The sequence below is a fragment of the Neurospora tetraspora genome (genome assembly GCF_033439725.1).
Source record: "Neurospora tetraspora strain CBS 560.94 chromosome Unknown B0H65scaffold_8, whole genome shotgun sequence".
Classification (NCBI taxonomy): domain Eukaryota; kingdom Fungi; phylum Ascomycota; class Sordariomycetes; order Sordariales; family Sordariaceae; genus Neurospora; species Neurospora tetraspora.
In genome coordinates, this window is record NW_026944390.1 from 66,645 (window position 1) to 82,947 (window position 16,303).

General features: G+C 39.3%; 3 protein-coding genes across 3 annotated transcripts; 2 read left to right on the forward strand and 1 right to left on the reverse strand.

Annotated features, from left to right (window-relative positions):
• The first annotated feature begins 8,247 nt into the window (after nt 1–8,247).
• Nucleotides 8,248–9,043, forward strand: B0H65DRAFT_305153 (uncharacterized protein). The gene is made up of 2 exons (XM_062823206.1): nt 8,248–8,549; nt 8,672–9,043. Exons 1-2 carry the CDS (start codon nt 8,464–8,466, stop codon nt 8,922–8,924), a joined length of 339 nt encoding a protein of 112 aa, XP_062677283.1. The 5' UTR covers nt 8,248–8,463; the 3' UTR covers nt 8,925–9,043.
• A 333-nt stretch (nt 9,044–9,376) lies between these two features.
• Nucleotides 9,377–11,611, forward strand: B0H65DRAFT_476969 (major facilitator superfamily domain-containing protein). Its single transcript, XM_062827401.1, has 3 exons — nt 9,377–10,334; nt 10,410–10,846; nt 10,942–11,611. The coding sequence occupies exons 1-3, from the start codon at nt 9,777–9,779 to the stop codon at nt 11,537–11,539; spliced, it is 1,593 nt and encodes a 530-aa protein (XP_062677284.1). The 5' UTR covers nt 9,377–9,776; the 3' UTR covers nt 11,540–11,611.
• Nucleotides 11,612–12,215: 604 nt separating this feature from the next.
• B0H65DRAFT_445777 (SNF2 family N-terminal domain-containing protein) lies at nt 12,216–16,257 on the reverse strand (the record flags this gene model as incomplete). Its single annotated transcript, XM_062825768.1, has 8 exons — nt 12,216–12,448; nt 12,510–12,552; nt 12,689–12,840; nt 12,897–14,206; nt 14,276–14,501; nt 14,568–14,646; nt 14,710–15,492; nt 15,547–16,257. The coding sequence occupies 8 exons, from the start codon at nt 16,255–16,257 to the stop codon at nt 12,216–12,218; spliced, it is 3,537 nt and encodes a 1,178-aa protein (XP_062677285.1).
• Nucleotides 16,258–16,303: the final 46 nt, after the last annotated feature.

Here is a 16,303-nt window from a genome sequence, read left to right on the forward strand (position 1 = left end):
CGAAAGAAGGTTTTATGCAACTAGTGCCAAGACTGTACGGGCTAGGTAGTTATGCGGGTCTGGCCAATTAGAAGGCTCGTATCGTAGCTTATCAGTTTATCGGGCCGGTAGGCTGCAGGACACGGCTTGGCAACAGCCAAGCTTAACCCCTAGGCTCTAGCCCTATAATAATTAAATATACTAGAAATTAAATTATATTACTAAAATTAATCCTATAAGGACCGAATATTATAAGAAATATTCCCTCTCTTCTAATACAAAGCTATTCTTCGAAGAATAATACCGTAATATAAACGCCTATAATTAATATATAACTATTAATATATAAACTAAAAGTATTAATAAATATACTCTATAGTAAGGAAATCCGGTCTTCCCCAATAAAATTATCTTCGAAGTACTAGCGATCCTATTACTTTAATTTAAATTCGCCGCAATAAAATAACAATAATCAAATAGGTCGATAACTTTTAATCTTCTAATCGAATAAATATCGGATTATAAAGGGCCCGGGGAATAAAATTCCTATTAACTCCGAATCGGATTAAACATAATTTGGGTTAAAACTATAATTTATATCGATTTAAAGCATTATACTTATAATATTTATTAAAAAAATAAATATATCATACCTCTCTACTAAAACTAATTCGCAAAGAATTACATCAATTATTTATGAAGTAGAAACCGGAATAAATTCTATTAATAGCGCGGATCTTAGGAAAACTAGCTAGACCAATATAATTAATACCTATAAATATCCGTATCTAGTATCCAAACTATGGTATTTAACCCTCCTGAAATATAAATCTTACAATTCGCCGCTATTATATAAATACATTAGCGTCGGATATATTCCTATAACGGAATATTTATAATAAACGAAATCAAAAGGGAAGATTAGTACCAACTTCTCTACCTCCCCCCTTACCCTGCTATTACTAAAAAGCCTTCTACTAATATTATTAAAGAGCCTTTTACTAATATTATTAAAGAGCCTATTCCTATACCTACGGGTAGAGATTTTAAAAGATAAAAGAAGAACTTTCTATTTATAATCTATAAATTTTCTCCCTACTACTTTACTTACTATAATTCTATAATAGGGCCGTCTATTATTTATACTATTTCCTAATATACTTTTCTTAATAATTTACTCGAACCAAGTAATATCTTTATTATATTTTCGAAATCAAAAATATATACAAGTTCTTCGAACTTAATCTTATTAAGTAGGATATTTAAATTAAATTTAACTATACCTTTACAAAGAATATTGAGTAGAATAATACAATAAAGTCGATTTATAAATATTTCCTTCCGTAACGGAAGTACTTCGAATTTACTCCTATACCGAGGATTAGAAGTACATTACGTAAGTTGGCGTATACTAAATAAAATATATTATACTTTTTAATCTACAATACTAATAAGAGTTAGAATAGCGAAAAGTTAAACTCGGATATTTAGTAATACATCGGAATAGTAAAGTTATTTATAATTTAACTATATTTAATAAAAATGTTACCGGGAATTACTTATAATATAAATTAATCGTTTAGCCTGGGCGTAATAGTTTTACTAATTGCCGTTAAGTTATTAAAGTCGTCGTTAAAGCCGGTATTAATAATATCCTCTCTTAGAGCGTATTCTAATTAGAATCGGTTAATTAAAGGGTTAGCGACTTTTTCTACCTCCGCTTCCACTTCCGCTTCTTCATTATTCTTTAGCTAACCGGTTTATATTACCTTCTCCACTTTTTTTATAATCTGCTTTTTTATTACCATTATATCTTAATCTACTACGTCTTCAATAATATCTTCTCCTATTATAAATATCGGCGCAATTAGCAAGGTTATCGAATTAATTAACAAATCTAATAAGTAATCAACATCCTTCCCACTAACACTATCCTCTTCGAAGTACTTATTAATACATTAATTAATAGAACTAGTATTAATAAAATGCCCTAGATTTTATAATTACAATATAATCGGATTTTATAATTATTAATTAATATTCTATATAAACGAAAATTAATTTGTTTGTTTGCGCTTTTATTGCCAGAAAAACTTTATAAGGTTCTTATTTTTACGCTTTGGTATTCGAAATAGCTAGGAACTAAAGCAGATATTATTTTATATTACTTAATTATAAAAGCGATAATTTTAATATATTACGTACGTAAACGTAATAGGTACCGCAAATATTATACTAAATATATATTCTTCCGTCCCTTAAAATTAAAATTCTATTCTATTTATTATAGTAATAACCTAAGAAATTTTACAGAACTTTACAATTTCGAAGCAACCTAAACTTTATACCCCTGCTACACCAGGCCCCCGCCGTTTACTAATTACCCTATTAATACAACCCTATTAATACAACCTTATTAATATAATTCTATAGTACGGCCCTACCCCAATTGGGTCCTACTTCCTACTCGAATTTAAATCCCCTCGGCTCCCGCCCTTCGTTCCCTTCCCTTTAATACTAATCTAAATATTATTCCTTCCCATTAATACTTTCTTAAAATTTATACGTATTACACTTTCTTATTTCTTTTGTAATCGGAAAAGTAAATCCTTTAAAATTATTTTTACGTAAATAAAACTTCGCCTATTCCCTAAATAAACCTCTCTAACCCCTCCTCTATCTCCCTTTCTTATTACCTATTGGGTTAATTAATTATTATTATTTCGCCGCTTAATATATAATATAGTACATTCTAACCGTAATATTATACCCCGCTTATAATTAATACTTTAAACCGACTTCTCCTAAATATAATATCGGCCGTAATTACAACCCCCGGAGTTATTAATACTCTGCTAAACGGCTAAAGTGAGAATTTTAATATATAAAATAATATAGAGAATTCTAATATATAGAATAACATAGAGAACTCCCGGTCGAATATAGGAAATTCGAATAATAAGGCGTCTTAAAACTGTATAATTGTTATTAATAAATACGGCGATATAATATTAAATATTAAAACCAATAACTCTAACTCCGAAAATATTTTACAATAATTAATAATAAGCAAACTCTAAATAAATATATAATTCCATTCACTTCTAATACTAAATATTACAATAAGTACTAATTAATACCATTAACGGGTCCAATATTAATATTAATATCGATAGGAATTCTAAAAAGAGAAAATATATTCATCAATTTCCTAAAAATATGAATATTGTTATATAATACCGTATTAAAGGAAGTAAATTCTTAATTCGGTTGGTATTTCTCTAAATATTATAAGAAAACACCGTGGAAATTTTAATTAATTTTAATTCCGCTGATATAAAGGCAAACGAGAAGGCGTTCCTCTAAAAATATTTATATAAACATATTTCTAACAATATACCCAATTAGCATAACTATTCTATTAATGAAATAATAGTAAATATTTATTATACTTACAATTATAAAATATTACTAATTGAATTAGATCTTTATAGAAGACCTACTTAAGAGAAACCGCATTATTAATAAAATTATAAATATAAAGGTCATTTAGAATAAACTAAAGGAAGAATATAACTACGAACTCTTCGTCGAAATCTTCGACTTTTATTACAATTAACTCGACATTAAAACCAAAACACCTAATATCTACAAATAGTATCGCAATAAATAATTTTCCTTAACTATAAAAAATTACCATATTAATAAACGTTTAATAATCTTTATTAAATTAGCCTATTATATTAAAAAATACGTAGAATAGGTTAAGAAGGGCGCGAACCGACCCGTAAGTAATAAGAAAATTCCTACCAAGGACTAATTTATTGATAAATATAAAAAGGTTACTTAACGAAAGGAATAACAACCTTTTAAACCTAATATACTTAATATAATACGAATTTATAAATCAGCGCATAAATATATTCAAAAACTTGGAAACACCTACGTCTATATCGATCAAGATCCGGAAATATATATCCCCGGAGAGTCCGATAATAATAATAATAAAGCATTAAATATTACCGTATAAAATATTTATTTCCTTTACATATTATTTATTTTTTATAATATTAATTAATAATTTTAGTAGCTATAAAATATAAAGGAAATATATATTCAATAATAATTAATAAAGGGGGATTTAATATATTTATATTTACGAGATTTTAGCGTATATAATCAAATAAATATAATAGAATTCAAGTTATTAGCGAACTTCGGCGGATAATTACAAATATAAATATATATAATAGTTTAAATTTATAATCTTACTATAAGTAACTATATTCTATATATCGAATTTAACTAAATATTTATTTTAAGAATAATAACGATAATACTTTAATATTGTATAGAACTTTTCGAGTATATTTATTTAAACTTATCTCCCTCGAAATTTAACTTTAATTAAATATTAAATCTAAGGGGCCAGGGTAAACGGAGGAAATTAAATATACAATATCTAAATAGAACGAGACTCGGTAGACCCATTACCCCCGCCCGAAATAGAATAGCTCAAGCGCGGACCCTACCTAACAGAATCTACTTACTAAACCCTATATTTATTTTTATAATTATTATTACTTATTCGTATTACAATTTTTTCTTCTTTAACCTTAAAACCCCGTAACCTTACAACTTTAATTCCTTTATATCAATTCTAATTAATAAAAATACTAATCCTATTTATCTTCTATTAAATTAATAACGGTAGGCTTCATTCTTCTTTTTTCTTCTTCCCGTCTTTCTTTAAAATTTCGTTAGGTACAAGAACAATATTAACTCTATACCCCGATAAAATTACGCCTAATTTAAATCTATTATTATATTACTAACCTTTGTTATTCGTTAATTTTTACTTTTTACTTTCTACTTTACTAAATTCTTACGCATACAATATATTATTTATATCTTAATTATTAATTATTCTCTTTACGCCTCTCTATATAGTAAATTCCACTCCAATACCGTCGTTATCCCTCTTACTTTAACCTTATTAATATTTTAACAGCTACTATACGAATATTATAGCGCTAACCAATCACCTAAAAAGCTATATAACGAATTATAATACAATTCAATAATTAATATAAGAAAAATATTCGCTATAATCCCGACGCCCTACATATCCCAATTAAGGAAGGCCCGTAAATATATTAATTTATTAGCACTCTAATAAAATATTCTAATATATCGGAGGAGGAAATAAGTTAAAATAAAATAATAAATAAATAAATAAAGTAAGAAGAAATTTACCCCGACGTTATATAGCTTTTCTATTTATTTCTCTATAATATCTACCTACCTAATAATAAAAAACTTTAGCCGCTTAGAATAAAATTAAACATAAAAGTTAAAAAATATATTATTATTATTCCTATAGAGGACGAAGAGGACGTCGCTCCGGCCCCGGCCCCGGCCCTTAAAAAGCGTAAAACTAATGAAGCCGAATTAGGCAGTTTTATAAAAATAATTAAAAGTATATATATTTAATAAGTTTCTAATCCTTAAACCCAATTTTCTTTCATAATTATATTAATATTAAAAATAAAGGCCCGTATTTCCTCCACTTCGGATTTATTGGCTACCTTTCCTATTGAAATTGAACTTTTCAATATTAAGCCGGATAAGAATACCGTTACTATTAAATCCGTTGCTACTAAGAAGCCCGCTATTACTAAAATTCCCGCCGCTACTAAGAAGTCCATTATTATTATAGAACCTTCTACTTCCAATATCAAACCGGATAAGAATATGATTACTAAAAAGCCTACTATTAAGAAGCCCGTTACTATCCCCATCTAATTTATAATTAAATTTAAGTAGAGCGACGATAAATAGAAAGAAATTAAATATACTAACTAAATATTTTTAAATATCGTTTTCAATTTAGATTCCGAAAATAATAACAATTGGATTCGATTAAAAAACGAAGACTAAGACTTAAACGAACTATATATTTATAATAATCCCAATATAACTATTAATTCGGGCGAAATAAAGGATATTATTATAAGTGTACTAATTCCTATTATTAAAATTAAACCTTATAGCAATCGAATTTATAAAATTTAAATCGCCCTATTTTCTACTAATAATAGGAATACCTACCGCTACTTATGAAATAATACTAATATTATAATAAAAGATTGAATTAATTATTTTGCCAAAAATACTAATATAGGAATATACTTTACTACATTAAAGAAAATATTAATACTTATAAAGAAAAATAAATTATATATATATAAAAAAATATTATTACTAAATTTCTTAGGAATAAAATTCGATAAGGCGTATTTAATTAAATCTTCGAAAATAGTTAGGAAGAACGGTACGTAAAGTAATATATATAAAGGAAGTAAATAAGCGCCGGCTACCCGTCGCTAGCATACTAATTATGCTAACGACCGTTCTAATATTATTCACCTTATATACGGAAATACTATATTCTATCGTCTTCCTAAAAAACTCAATAGAAACAACAAAAACGATAGAAATGATATTTAGGGTGAGGATTAACTATTTATATTCCGGAAGCCTATCGACCTTTAGAAATAGGAGCAATAAAATTTAGAAAAAATATATACTTCGATTAACCCCCAATTATAATTTATAATTATAAGTAGGTTTTAGAACTTTATTTTAATAGTTATATATTAATTTCGGGGCTATATTTTATACTAATGTTCTGTTTTTTCACTTTATTTAAATTCCTATTCTTATAATAAAGAGAGACAAAAATTAATCCGATAGCGGGGGGTAATAAACTTTTAATACTTTTTATTTTTATTACAACTATCTTTCATTTTTATAATTATTATTCTATTAACGTTAAAGTTTATCCGACAAAGCTTTAAGGCTTCCCTTCGATAGATATTACCGCAATATTTAAAATTAGGCTATTAAACGGGATATAAATATATTAAAGAAAGGAATTTTAATATAGGAATATCTATACGATTAACAAGCAATTCGGAATTTCGAATAATTTCGAAATTAATATAAAATAAATAAACAAAGCATTATATTATTTTTATATACTATCCGTACGTTAATAATCGAATTCTACTATATAATATTAAACTAATATCTGATAAATAATTATAAAAAAATATAATATATACTAATATATTCACTTCACCTCTAAATTCTCACCTTATCAAAAATCTCTTAGCAACTATAACCACTTTAAAAAATAATTAACCTTATTTCTAAACTCAACTTCACAATAAAACTAATTTAAAATAGAAATATTTAAAATTAACGATTACTTTTATAGTAAAATAATCTTAAATTATAATCAAAATAATTTTTATAATATAAATAAAATTAACGTTCCAATATTACAATAATAGGAAGTAGCATTTCTTAGAGGAGACGTTCTTATCATTGAAATGTAGCCAATATTTAAACATCCATATACTTAGAAATCGTATTTCTTAAAAGAGAGGTTCGTACTCTAGCAAAATATAGCTTGTACTAAATGCAATTACTACATTCTAAACCATCTTTAATAAATATCATACTAACGATAATTCTTACAAATATAATACACTATACACAACACCATTACAACCGATTTTATAGTTTCGTTTTCAAGAAAATACTGGGCATTATTTTAGAATAGGAAAACAGACCCTCCGTGGGAAAACTATCCAGTCGCACGGAATTAATCCCGCGGATCATTTTTACAGATACCGTATGCGCGCTATAGTACATGGTTCTAAATCCTTCCTCAGCTACGCCTTCCTTCAAGAGTGTCGATCAGTGGACTCCACCAAAGTGCCAAGACTAAATATCCCGAATAGGAAATGGAAGAGCATCACTTTTGCTGTGATCGTTAACAACGCCCTATGAGCGGATTTCGTCGACCAAATTTGGCCGGATGAGCGGGTTCCCGAAGACTAGGCAGACAGAAACGGCTGCCCATGTCAGCCGTGAAAGCCATTCAACCACCTGGTCGTCGAGGCTTAAGGTTGTAATACCACCTGAATCCTCTTCATGGTACGGTGAAGCGAATCCTTCGGCTTGACGATCATGTCTAGGCATGACGAAATGTCCATCGGACTCTCAGGTCCCGAGAGACTAGGCAGACAGAAACGGCTGCCTATGTTAGCCGTCAAAGCCATTCAACCACCTGGTCGTCGAGGCTCAAGGTTGTGATACCACCTGAATCCTCTTGGTAGTACGGTGAAGCGAATCCTTCGGCTTGACGATCATGTCTAGACGTCACGAAATCGGACTCTGTGATCGTAAGATGGTGGAACTGGACGATGTGCGCCTACCTTTAGGTATACATGCTGTTGTCGGACATAGGGGACGATGAGTCTATATAAACCGCCCTTCGTCTTGCGTTCAAAGCAGTCAGTTCTTCTCATCATCTCATACAGCAAGCACATCAAGCCTTCAAAGCCATAACGCAGCATACCAGTTTCTTTCACACCAACAACTCAAACACAGTCTTTCTAAGCAACCGCAACAATGAAGTTCACCATCATCCTCGCTCTCGCCGCCACCGCTCTCGCCTTCACCAGGCCCAAGGCAAACGAATACAAGAACTCCGACTGGTGAGTACCTACCTATCTTACCTACCCTACCAACTCCCCAGCCTCACCTCTTGGTAGAGCTGCATTTGGATACAGCGAAAGTTTTGATGACCCTCACTAACGATCCACTTCGACACAAACAGCTCCGACCAAAACTACGGCCACAACTCCTTCTTCCTCGAGGACGTGACCATGGACGACACCACCAAGTCGGTGTACCTCACCGATGGTAGCACACTCGAGGGCCTATCTAAGGGCTGGTTCGGCTACTCGAAAAAGACTGGCGACGGAGGCAAGTGCTCGGGCGAGAGACTGGGTCGGTTGCCGGAGAAGTGTGTCAACGTTGATACTCTTGCGTCTACGAGGATTAAGTGTGTTAGGTCTGAGGTCCTCTAAATGAGGGAGGGTATATTTTGGGATTGCCTGGGAGGGAAATGGCATGTCGTGTCTGGTTCGTCGAAGTGCTGGGAATTATGAGGATGGATGAATGAATGAATGGGTAGCACATACAAATGAGGACCACAATGTCTTTGTTTCCAAAACACATCATCATGATTTTGGCTCGCCTTGTTGTTACATATTCTACTTCTGAACATTCTACTTCTGAACTATTGGTATGTGAACCGTTCCATGTTGGTAACACAACGTCGAAAGTGCCGACCAACACCCTTTCAGGGGTGTTTACATGCCAACACAAAGGACGGGTGGGACCAATCGGAGTACATCGCAGTCCAGATGTCCAATATCGTCCAATAAGATGAGTTATATCCTATACCCGGGATGCATTATGCCTGTTCTGTGGGCTGGCAAGAGTCCTTGACTCGTTATCGTCATGATGTGGATCCATCGTGGAAATAAACGGTGCAACTTCAACACAATACCGACCATCATCAAAACAAAATCATCGCCATCGCGGCTATCCACGGGCTTGACCTTCTTGGTTCCCACAAGATTCACATGGGAAAGATCCTTCCTCATCTCTGAATTCTCTGCACACCGTAGTTCCTTCCTCCGTCCTCGGAAAGCGACAGCGGTGTGTTTCGAGGATTTTATCCATCACTTAGTACTGAATCTGGACCTGCCTAGGCTCATCCAGGGTCCGTCCTTGTTAGTCCTTGTTGGTAACGGCTGCATATATCAAAGATGACTTATATCCCTTTTCTCTGAGGATGTAAAACCATTTCTTTTCTCACGGGCTTGGTTTGTACCTATTCTTTTCCAACAGACGTTCAACACCCGTGTTTTACAATGTCCGCCCTCTTCGACACCAACCCATCACAACCCCCAAACCACGACTCCAACGCCATCGAACTCGCCCAACGCAGCCAACAACATGCGTCTTTCGCCGGGCAAGAATCAGACCCCGAAACCCTTCGAGCAGCCGGCGGCACGCCTCCTCCAGATGACATCGACCCGGCCAGCATCGCCTTGGTAGAAGACGTCCCTCCAGATGGCGGCTACGGATGGGTGGTCGTGGGAGCAGTATTCCTCATGAACGTCAACACCTGGGGCATCAACAGCGCCTGGGGAATTTTCATGGAGTTGTATATCCGCGAAAACACCTTTCCGGAAGCGAGCCATTTTGAGTACGCCCTGATTGGAGGCTTGTCTGTCTCGCTGGCTTTGATCTTGGGACCGATTATTAGTGCTATCCAGAGAAAGATTGGGACCAGGTATACGATGGTGCTGGGGTCGTTGATGATCTTTGCTGGGTTGTTCTCTGCGTCGGCGGCGAGTAGGGTGTGGCATCTTTTTATGAGCGTGGGGCTTTGTATGGGGTTTGGGTTTGGGTTGCTTTATATCCCGGTGAGTTGCAGTTCCTCTACAGATAGGTATTTTGAAAGAACTAGGTGGCTTACACGTGCAATCGAAAACAAACAGGCAATGGGTCTCCTCCCGCCATGGTTCTCACGACACCGGAGTTTGGCTCTCGGCCTCGCAACGGCGGGAGCAGGCGGTGGCATCGCATGGAACCTCATCACTGGCAAACTCCTCGCCGTCTCTGGACTGAAATGGACCTGGCGGATTCTTGCCCTCGTCTCCGTTGCTTTTAACATCATTTGCGCCTTCCTCTGCCGCGAGCGGCCTATCAGCTCTTCCACGGGGTCGTCGAAACGCCGATCCTTCAACATCCGTGACTTTGGCAGGACCCAGGTCCTTCTTATTCTCCTGTGGGGTTTCATAACCGAATTTGGCTACGTCTCCCTCTGGTACTCTCTCCCGAGCTATGCAACCAGCATCGGCCTCACTCCATCCCAAGGATCCGTGGTTAATGCTATGTTGAGCTTGGGAGTGGGCGTTGGGCGCCCGCTTGTTGGGTAAGTCGGCTCTCTAACTAACACTTCCTCGCTATCTATGCTCTTCAGCGTCAATCTTCGAAGGGCCGTCTGCTAATTTCCTGTCACCTAACTAGCGCCCTCAGCGACCGCTTCGGCCGCATCAACCTCGCCCTCCTCTGCTGCTCATCATGCGCCATCCTCTGCCTAACCCTCTGGATCCTCGCCCGCTCGTACGCCGGCCTAATAATCTTTGCCATAGCCGCGGGCGCCGGAGGTGGTTGTTTCTGGGCCACGGTGAATCCCATCCTGGCGGAAACCGTTAGTCTCGCCGAAAGCAGTGCCATTTTTGGCACTATCTGCTTCGCCTTAGTGATTCCTACCACTTTTGGAGAAGCCATTGCGCTGCAGCTCGTCAAGGGTGGAGACGGCGTCAACAAGTTCATTCCGAGCCAGATCTTTGTCGGCTGTACGTTCCTGGGGGGCACCGCTTTACTCATGCTCCTGAGAAGCTGGCAGATTTGTGAGATTGAGAGAAAAACGGGGGGTGCGGGCAGTGGTCAAGATTGGGAAGGGCATAGGAGATCTGGAGAAGAAAACCGGATGGAGGAGGATTTGGAGGAAGGAGTTATGGCTTCGGGAAGAAGCGCTGGAGTGGCGGTTTTGGGCGAGTTGAGGAGCTCGGCTGCTGGGATGTGGTCTCCGAGAAAGCTGTTTGTTGCCAGGAGGGTGTAGCGATGGGTGTCATGTCACGGTAGAAAGCGTTTGTTTCACTCGGATTTAGGAATGTTGTTCAACGAAGCTATGTGTCCATGATAGATCTAAAAGCTTTCACCAAGTCTCTCGCGGGGGTATCTGAAGCCAAGCGGACACTTGTGTAAAAATCCGCTTATGTGCCTAACTGCCTATACACCCAAGTTTTGCCGGGTTCTGTGCCTCGAATTCTCTTCGCAACATGGATCCTGGTAAGGAAACCGTGCTGAAAGTGCTATTAGTAGAGTAACGGGCAACAGCAAGCAAGGAAGGGGTAGAAGAGGCGGGAAAATAAGTACGAGCAGAAGTCCTTCTTAATGAGATCCACTCTTCACAAAACCTGTTTTTCTTGAATATCGTCGTGGCAGAAAACCCATTTTGCCTTTGAAGACGTTGGAAAGAGGAACCCTCCTTATGATAAGAAACCAATGGAAAAAAAGAAAAGCAAGTACCAGTCAAGCGCCGAAGGTGAGTACCGAGCCACTGACTTGGGTATATCTCAAAAGCAGTAGCAACTGGAAAGAAAGAAAAAGAAGGTCAATATCCATGTGAACAATGGACGGTTGCACTCCGAAGCGCGGTGATCATAGCCGGTCTTGATCCACCTGTACGTATCCTCTGGGACCTAGGCTCCATCAGTTTCCTCAAAAGACCTTGCTCACTCATCAATGGTGTTGTCCTCAACCGCCTCCGCTTGGTTGTTAGCATCATTGTTGTTGCCAAAAAGTTGGGCAAGTTCCTCCAAGGTTGGCGGATCCCGATGGACGCCATCTTCCTGCATGATTTGCGAGATGTTGCCGTCCTTCTTCTTCTGAAGAGACATGAGATTCTCATCGATTGTATTATTCGTTAATATACGCACGAAGTATGTCTCTTTCTCCTGGCCGATGCCTATTTGCACAGAGTCAGTGATTTACCGACGATAGGTATCCATAGGACTAGGGCAACTAACGATGAACTCTGCCAAACGCCTGAGAGTCAACTGCAGAACACCACTATGCGTCCACGCTGATAACTCTGTTGCTGGCCGTGGGGTTCAAGGCTTGGCCTCCGCATTTGAGGGACACGATCTGGTGGCATTTCGTTAGTACACGCGTTGATGAGGGATCCAAGCCTGGGTCGAGAACTTACCATAACCTTGGCGTTGGGATCATCCTGGAATGTTTCCACAGCTTTGTTTCTTTGGTCTTTCGTCATGCTACCGAAGTAATAGAGAAAGTTGATTCCCTCCTCAGCCAGCACGCGCCCAAGGATCCTTGCTAAGCGGACCCATTGCACAAACACTAGAATCCGAGAAGTTAGCACAAAGTCAGGCAAAGAACTGATTATGTTAGCTTACCAATGATTTTGTCTTCCGGGGCTTGATACTGCCATTCCAAGATCTTGCTCTTGATAGCCACGGTTTTGGCGCTGCCAGCCAGCGAATGGTGCTGAGTCTCGTCCCAGGATGCCAGCCATTTGGAACCCTCCTTATCCCTTGGTTCAACACCGTTCATGTCTTGGCCGATTGTGTTTTCCACGGGTCGCTTGTTGTATTTGCGCTTCTGGCTTCGCTGGGGTTGATCCTCAACGTCCAACACTGCATCCTGGCCGCTGTTCTGCTCCTGGCGCACAGGCTGCTCAAGCTTCTCTAACCTCATGAGAACGTTTTTGCAAGAAGGACAAATTCCGGGATCCAACTCGAGTTTGCCTTCAATGCAGTCGCTACAGAACAAATGACCGCAAGGATCGGTGATGACCGGATCCGTAGCGATATCATAGCAGAGCCGGCAATCGACCTCCTCGCCCGCCTTCCCCTCCTGCATTTCAGCGAACTGTTGATCCATGTCGAACTGGCTTTGACCAAAACGGGCGGCAGTATCTCCTTCCTTTATGCGAGCTTCATATTCCATCGTCATCCAGCGCTGAAGCTGGATGTGAAGAGGTGTGCGCCCTCCGAGCTTAGCAAGCGAGTTTTGCAGGTATGTCAGGTCTTCCGTGTTGAAGTTCTTTGCCATGGTGTCTTCCAGAAGATATGGATGGGAAACAGCTTGCCGTAAGCGGGTAATACAGGCAAGGTATGTGCGCATCTTTGCCTTGTCTGATGCATCAATTTGCGTTTTGATGTTGTCGAGGAACCTCTGTTCGAGACGACTGTAGATCAGTCGCTCCTCAACTGATAAGTCAACCCGGCATTCCTCTATGGGATGGGTTTTGGGTATTTGGAGGATCGGGGCACCCAGGAACGTGTCATCCACTCGTCTTCTCAGCATTATGCTGGAAATGACTGCCTCCAATCGCTGTTTCGTAGTATCCTTTTCAAGGTCTCCGAACTGAGCTTGGAAATCTCGTGGATCAGTTGCCCAGTGGCAATTGAGGAAACGCATGTACGGATATAACTCATCGATTGAGTTGTGAAAGGGCGTTCCGGTAAGAAGCCAACGATGTTTGCTGACCAAGCTGATGCAAGCCTTTGATGTCCGGCTGTTGGGATTCCTTATAGCGTGGGCTTCGTCCAAAACAACTCGGTGAAAGGAAGACTTGAGCAAGTCTCCTTGCACTTCGTCGAACTCTTTAACCCACTCTTCGTCGCTGACTTTCATGCCGGCAATCCTTTTCAAGTCCTTATCAGACGGGAACGCATTAGCAACTTGTGTGTAGCTGGCCAGCCTGCTCAGAAATTAACGCCTGTTAGTGTTGATTCGTCGATCCTAAGGTTTTTGAGAGCATGAAACTTACAGGACATCTGCCTTCTTCCATAGCTTATCACCCATGGATTGGGATCGGTAATGATGCCATGTCCCAATGGCTTCTTCAGTACAATGCTTCTCAAGTTCCCGTAACCATTGTAGTATGGCAGCTGAAGGAGCAACAATGAGCGTGGCATGAGACCCTGCTTTGATATCCTCCTCCGAAGGTGGGTTTGAGACAATCGTCGCCAGTACCTGGACAGTTTTCCCGAGTCCTAGGTAAGAGAACAAGTTAGCAAGTGGAAGAACAACAGAAAGAGTTAGTTGAAAGCTTCGCGTACCCATTTGATCAGCCAAAATACCTCCGAAAGGTGGCGCGGGAGAGAATTCCTGACCCAACATCCAGGAAACCCCCACGATCTGATGGTTGTAGAGAGATGACTCCATTCCCGGGACCTTTCATCTTCCGTTGTTGGGTTTTACTTTGCCCCTTCCAAACGATCGGATAGATCTCTTCAACTCCCCCATCTCCATTGACCTGTGACGCTTGGTAGGGTTTCCCGACATCTTGAGCAAGAAGTCTTTCATGGCCTGCAACTGATCATCTTGCCTCCTCGTGTCAATTGGCCCTGGCATGGCCACATCACCATGTGCTGCTCGCGCAACAATTGGGTTGTTATTTTTGAGCATCTCCATCAATCGTCGCTCTTGAGCTGTGGTGATTCCCTTCTTTCCCTTCGATGGTTTGTTCTTCTTTCTTGCTGCTGTAAGCTGCTTCTTCTTCCCCTTGGCAGATGACTTGTTGTCTTCCTTTTCGGCATAGAATTGCTCCCACCACTCCTTTGCAGTCTTTGCCGAAGCCTTCCTTTTCTTCTTGCCGCTTCCTTCGGCTTGCTGCTCCCCGGGTCCAAAGCCCGAACCCTGCGGGTCTCCGTTGTTGCTAGATGCAGCATTCTCTGTCTCTCCAAGAACTTCGATGGCTCGTAGAGCAGCCTCAATACCTGCATCCGAATCTGCCTCCTCATCACTGGGGTTTGCGTCATCTGCACCGGAGATGGAATCCATATTTTGTGCGAGTGTCTCCAAATCGGCAATCTTAGCAGTGATCGCAGCAAGCTTCATTCTGTCCATGAGTGAGAGTTTCTCCGACTTTGAGAGCTTGCTCAGTCGTTCTTTCTCCATGAACATCTGGGCGAGCTCCTCGTCACTTGGCTCTTGAAGCGGCTGACCTTGCAATGTCTTTTCTCCGCCACCCACGCGTCTACGCTGAGAAAAAACGTTGCGAATTTGTGTTCGCGGCATCGGCTCCGGCTTTCGTACCTGCTTCTGCTTCCCTTTCCCTTTGTTCCGACGACGGCGCTTTGCAGAGCTTTCACCGTCCGACCGCTGTGCGTATTCGTCAGATTCGTAGTCTTCGTCGCTGTCTTTGTCGTTCTCCTCGTCATTGTCTTCTGATGCTCTGCCTGTATTCTTGGTGACATGGTGCAGCAACAGCAGGTCGTCGTCCTCTTCGACCTTGATAGGCTCAGCGCTTGCGACAGGTGGACCGGGAGAGACAAAAAGCTCATCATTAGCTTTGGGTTTCTTCTTCTCATCGAACTTCGCTCTCACGTATGCTGGCACATCCTCAGGCTCCACGATCATGAGATCATCGTCGTCCTCAATCATGACAGCAGCTGGGAACCCACTCTCAGCATCCTGAGCAACCGCGTCGTTTCCGCCCTGGTCGTCGCCGAGACTTGGACCTCCAAACAGACTTTCATCGTCATCATCCACGTTGATGGGGGTAGAATGGCCATTCCTGTCATCGTTTGGATCACTCATCTCGTCTCTCCTAGAGGTAGTCCAGGGATCGAGGTTAGGATCCTCGCTGAGCGACCGAACTGGATCAGGTGCTGGAGTATGTTCCTGAAACATCGGCGGAGCAGACGTTCCATGCCCTGACTCCGTAGCCGGCCAATAATTCGGCAGATGCTTAAGCTGTGGGATGTCTGATGGGTCGACTGAGAAGTCGGATGGGTTTGGCGACATTGTGTTGTTTGCCAGAAGTATTCCTGTCATGCACTGATTAGTTGTT